This window comes from Ostrea edulis, chromosome 7 (genome assembly GCF_947568905.1).
Source record: "Ostrea edulis chromosome 7, xbOstEdul1.1, whole genome shotgun sequence".
Taxonomy (NCBI): Eukaryota; Metazoa; Mollusca; class Bivalvia; order Ostreida; family Ostreidae; genus Ostrea; species Ostrea edulis.
This window is the reverse complement of record NC_079170.1, coordinates 15,097,191-15,102,155: the sequence shown is the minus strand read 5'-3', so window position 1 is coordinate 15,102,155 and position 4,965 is coordinate 15,097,191. Positions and strand designations below refer to the sequence as shown.

Genomic DNA, 4,965 nt, shown 5'->3' with positions numbered 1-4,965 from the left:
GCAAAAATGTCCGTTAGCTTCAGCTTGAATGAACTCTTTACAAAGGACCCATGTGCTGTGAAACCAACACGGAGTATCTGCTGTTAATTTAAATGATATGAAATGGGATATGTATCGGGGTTTTTAAAACAATAACATGAGTCTTATCAGATATCCAGCATTGGAAATATCCGCGACCTCTTATAAAAGGTCAAACCAAGCATGCAATTAAAGCGTCCGTTGGTTAGTTATAAGTTTGACACCGTCCGAACTGTTTACTATGCACATTTTCAGTGAAGATTTTTTTTACAGTGTAAGAATTGTCTACATGGAGTTTGTATAGTAGTTTATATTTTTCCATTTTCATTATTATTTTCTCATAAATGATATAGTTTAATAGTCCCTATTGTAAAGATGTCTGGCGTTATATCAAATATTTTATCGATTCCATCGTTGTTAAAACACTGAAAAGGTGTTGTTTGCCGTGTGAACCATCTTAAATGGAATCGGTTCAAACCAGAAATTACCAATAAGATCGTGTTAAAGCAACGGAGATAGCTGTGTGCTGTATCATGCATGCATACAATGGTTAATTGATGAAATACAGGGCTTGCAAGCACCTATATCAATAGGTTACAATTTTATCAATTTATTACATTATATTAAAACAAAAAATACAAAAAAAGTTAGTTTAACAATCAAAGCACTTATTTGAAGCGAATAGCAGTGTCACCTAAGTGCATTTTAATTTCTAGAAGTGACCCAAGCTGAAAGTAAATTTCAAGACATAAATTATGAAGGACTGCTCCGAGATTCGGTGAAGGCGTCAATCAAAATATTCTGCCGAACCGAATCTCAACCGAGATTAGTAACAATAAATCCGGTAGAAGGCCAATCTCTGATATAAATCTTACAAAAAGTGGGGAAATCAAACGATTATACATAAAGCGAAATAGGGATGGTCAGACAGGGAATCCACATATTCTGGAGAAATTATCGCCGCAAAATAATAATAATAATCAGAATGGAGGGGGGGAGGGGGGGGGTGTTAGTACTATGCATACATCTTGCAGATGCCTGTGGATTTCAAGACCCCATGTCTTCAGATACTGAAGTATAACTATCATTTTTTTTTAAAAAGGTTAGAAGTCGTATGAACTTGTGTACATTTATGAATCATCGTAATAAAAATAGTATAAAATCTGTAATGACAATCCCATTTTCCTTTTTATAAGATTGATTGATTGATTGATTGATTGAATATTGTTTGACGCCCCTCTCGAGAATATTTCACAGACTGCCGGTGAAGGGCTATAAATAAATAAATTTATAAATAATAAAATTTACAATAGGGACTATTAAACTATATCATCCATGATTTATAAATTCTTTTTTTATAAGGGCTATAAGACCTGTGCTCGGCGCTTATGGCCATTGAGCAGGGAGGGGGGGGGGGGTCTTTTTCGTGCCACACCCGCTGTAACACGGCTTTTGCGGTCTCATCCGGAGGACCGCCTCTTTCCACAAGCAAATGGTACTGCTCAAGGACCTATTCTAACCCGAATCCCCACGGGATACGAATAACCACAATATTGAAATAGCGTTAAAATGTTCTTGTAAGTGTAGAGTACCCTAAATATGACAAATGTATCATGGATGTCATCTGATGTACTGGCGCACGGTTCTTCATAATCAGCTAGTGTTTCCTCGTGAGTCCAAATTTAAGTATAAAATTCACAAGTCGTTGTTTTAATGGAGGGAGGGGGGGGGGGGGAGGTGCTTCTATATTTTTCAATCGTAAGTTATATATAAAAATTACTTGCATTTAATTCTATAGCAGATATTTACTTTCTCACTTTACATTCCCGCTGTTCAAATATTTAATATTTTAATGAAAAAAAAAATTTTTTTGCTATTAGTAAATTATAATTTCTGAATGATACTTCATGATTTTTTTGAATTTCAGAATTAAAGGTTTATTTACAAGTTTAATCCAACTGAATTTTAGAATTAATGATAAGAAAATAAAAATTACACACTTTTGGGATACTAGTGTATGTATATTACACGTATAGGCCTAGGCCTAATAAACATGAAACTATACGAATATCGTTGACTGATAGAGTTTGTATTGTAGATAAGATATGAAAATAGAATATAATTTTGAGTAGATTTATTCATTGATAAAATGTTTTTATTTTTAAATTTTTAATTTTTTGTGATTACAATGATAACCAACCTTTGTGTAATTTAGCTATACATACTTCCAGTGTCTTCGCTTTAACTAAGCGGTTGACTTTAATTTATATGTTGATTTGTCTCAGTCTTTGGAAAATAAAAATTGATGTACTGAAGTGCAGTGTTCATGGCACAAATCCATCGCGTCGGAGATTTTGTATACCCATATTTTTTTTCCTTATAAATCTGGTATCCCTTGGGAAGAGGTACATATGCACCCTCCTCTACGATCTAACACATGTACTACAATTAAATGCAGCTCATTGTGGCATTTTTCAAAGCTATGCAGTTAATACCTAGTTATACCATGTTATAAGGCCTAGTTGTTTACATCACAGTGGGTCTTTTTGACGTCATCAGCAAGGGAGATCAGCCGCGATCATCAAAAATCATTTTCGTGATCGAGTACATTTGATCAGTTGTTACGACGTTATAATGCATTGAATAAAAAAATCAAAAATTTAATGAATTACTGCTTAATAAGCCTTGATCAATGAATTCCCATGCATAACTCAATTTCTTCAGGATATCATTTCATATGACCTTTAACGTAAGCAGAAAATAAGTAATCAAGACATTTTTGACATTTATGTAGGGCCTTATGTCGGTTTGAAGTGTTGCAGTTCATACCCTCATGTATTTTTGACAATGAAATTTCCTTCTTATTCGGTTTCTTCTAATTTCCAGACATTAAGAGAGACGTAGTATAATTTCTCAAGATTCACATGCGCATTGTTAACAACAGCAACGCATTCATGAGGCTAAATGGCTAGATCATTCCAATTTCTAAAGATACAGTTTCAAAGGCAAAAGAAATGGAAACATGAATATTTTCAAATGTTTTGTTATAATTTAGTAAGTCACAGATTCAGATTCAGATCATTATGTAAACATTTATTTTGATTTACCACATTGTACGAAAGACAATGATGAACACCCTCTGTAATAAAATGGCGCACCCTCTGTACCAAAATGATTTCGAGTATTGTGTGAATAAAACAGCGCTAACATCAGAGACACATTTGCCAATACATTTCATAATCTCCCTGAGGAATACGGAAAGAAGATAATGATAAAACTAAATCGAAAATAGCATCAGCTGACGTCATAATCGTGATGACATCATTGTGTATTTTGTCTTGTGTATTGTTACCATGCAAGTAACTGATTTAGTTTTAGCTAAAGTTTATACAGATGTGTTTATATATCTCTTATTACACCAGCTTTATGTTGGTTTAATTTGCCTTAGCCTGGAGAGCTACAGTACCAACTCTGCAGTTTTTTTGTATGCGGTTCAAGTCTCAATATATACTAGGCGAATTGCCAATATGAAGCTAAACTGACCAGGGTTAAAATGTAAATATGTTAAAAGAGTATTTTATAGAATTTTAAAAATAGTCTCATTGTTGTTGATATCTGTATTAATGTAGGGAGGTGACCATTCTATATTGATCTGGTGTCTTTTTATGGGATTCGAAACTGTGACTGTGAGATGTATGAGGGTTTGACTTCTAGGTGGGAAATTCTACTTTTACTTTACACGGTAAGTTGAAAATAGCATGCTGCATCTTTGATGTAAAATATCTCGAAAAGGAATCAAGGACCCTATTGCAAATTTGGCCTTGTTGGAAAGGTTAGGATTTTTGCTGAAAGTTGAAATCTGTCATTATACTGGTAATTTTGTTTAATCACGAGGGGTTGAAAATGGGTATATTTTGCTCATTTTTGTTGATTTTTTACTTCCAGGATGGCAGGTGCCTGAGTGTATCTCAACCCATTTCCAGGCTAGCAGCAGATGGCATGATAGACCTTTAAAATCTTTCACATGTGTACTTTTAAGAACCATATACATTATTTTTGAAAATTGGTTGCCATGGTAATAAATTCTGACAGCCTCCTGAAGGTGAATTTTCCTCCATTTCCTGGTAGTTTGACACCTAAGATTGCCGCTCCTCTGGGGTTTTTTCCTGGTAGTTTGACACCTAAGATTGCCGCTCCTCCGGGGTTTCTTCCTGGTAGTTTGACACCTAAGATTGCCGCTCCTCCGGGGTTTCTTCCTGGTAGTTTGACACCTAAGATTGCCGCTCCTCTGGGGTTTCTTCCTGGTAGTTTGACACCTAACACTGCCGCTCCTCTGGGGTTTCTTCCTGGTTGTTTGACACCTAAGATTGCCGCTCCTCTGGGGTTTCTTCCTGGTAGTTTGATACCTAAGATTGCCGCTCCTCTGGGGTTTCTTCCTGGTAGTTTGACACCTAACACTGCCGCTCCTCTGGGGTTTCTTCCTGGTTGTTTGACACCTAAGATTGCCGCTCCTCTGGGGTTTCTTCCTGGTAGTTTGATACCTAAGATTGCCGCTCCTCTGGGGTTTCTTCCTGGTAGTTTGACACCTAAGATTGCCGCTCCTCCGGGGTTTCTTCCTGGTAGTTTGACACCTAAGATTGCCGCTCCTCTGGGGTTTCTTCGGAATCGGTCATTTCTGGAACTAATCTAAAGCAGATGTTTCATATCGTCAATATTTGCCAATAAATTTCAACAGCACAACTTTTGTATTTAATAATGTCATCCTGTACATCTTATCTGTTAAATGTGTTTCCTTTTAACTTTCGTAGGTGTAAGGATTTATGTTGAAGTGAACTTTAGAATGTTCTTATAATGTGTGTTACACGTAGTCATCACTGAGCCTAATTAATTTTTTTCACGATAGCTAGGAGAATGATCGAGCAAAAACATCATTCAAAACACCGGTCA

At 35.8% G+C, this 4,965-nt stretch overlaps 1 protein-coding gene across 1 annotated transcript; it reads left to right on the top strand.

Moving 5' to 3' along the window:
- The first annotated feature begins 4,090 nt into the window (after positions 1-4,090).
- Positions 4,091-4,708, top strand: LOC125668874 (adhesive plaque matrix protein-like). The gene has a single exon (XM_048903309.2). It carries the CDS (start codon positions 4,091-4,093, stop codon positions 4,706-4,708), a length of 618 nt encoding a protein of 205 aa, XP_048759266.2.
- The last annotated feature ends 257 nt before the right edge of the window (positions 4,709-4,965 follow it).

Coding starts and splice junctions, on each gene's coding strand:
- LOC125668874 (XM_048903309.2), top strand. CDS start 4,091: ATGGTAATAAATTCTGACAGCCTCCTGAAGGTGAATTTTCCTCCATTT.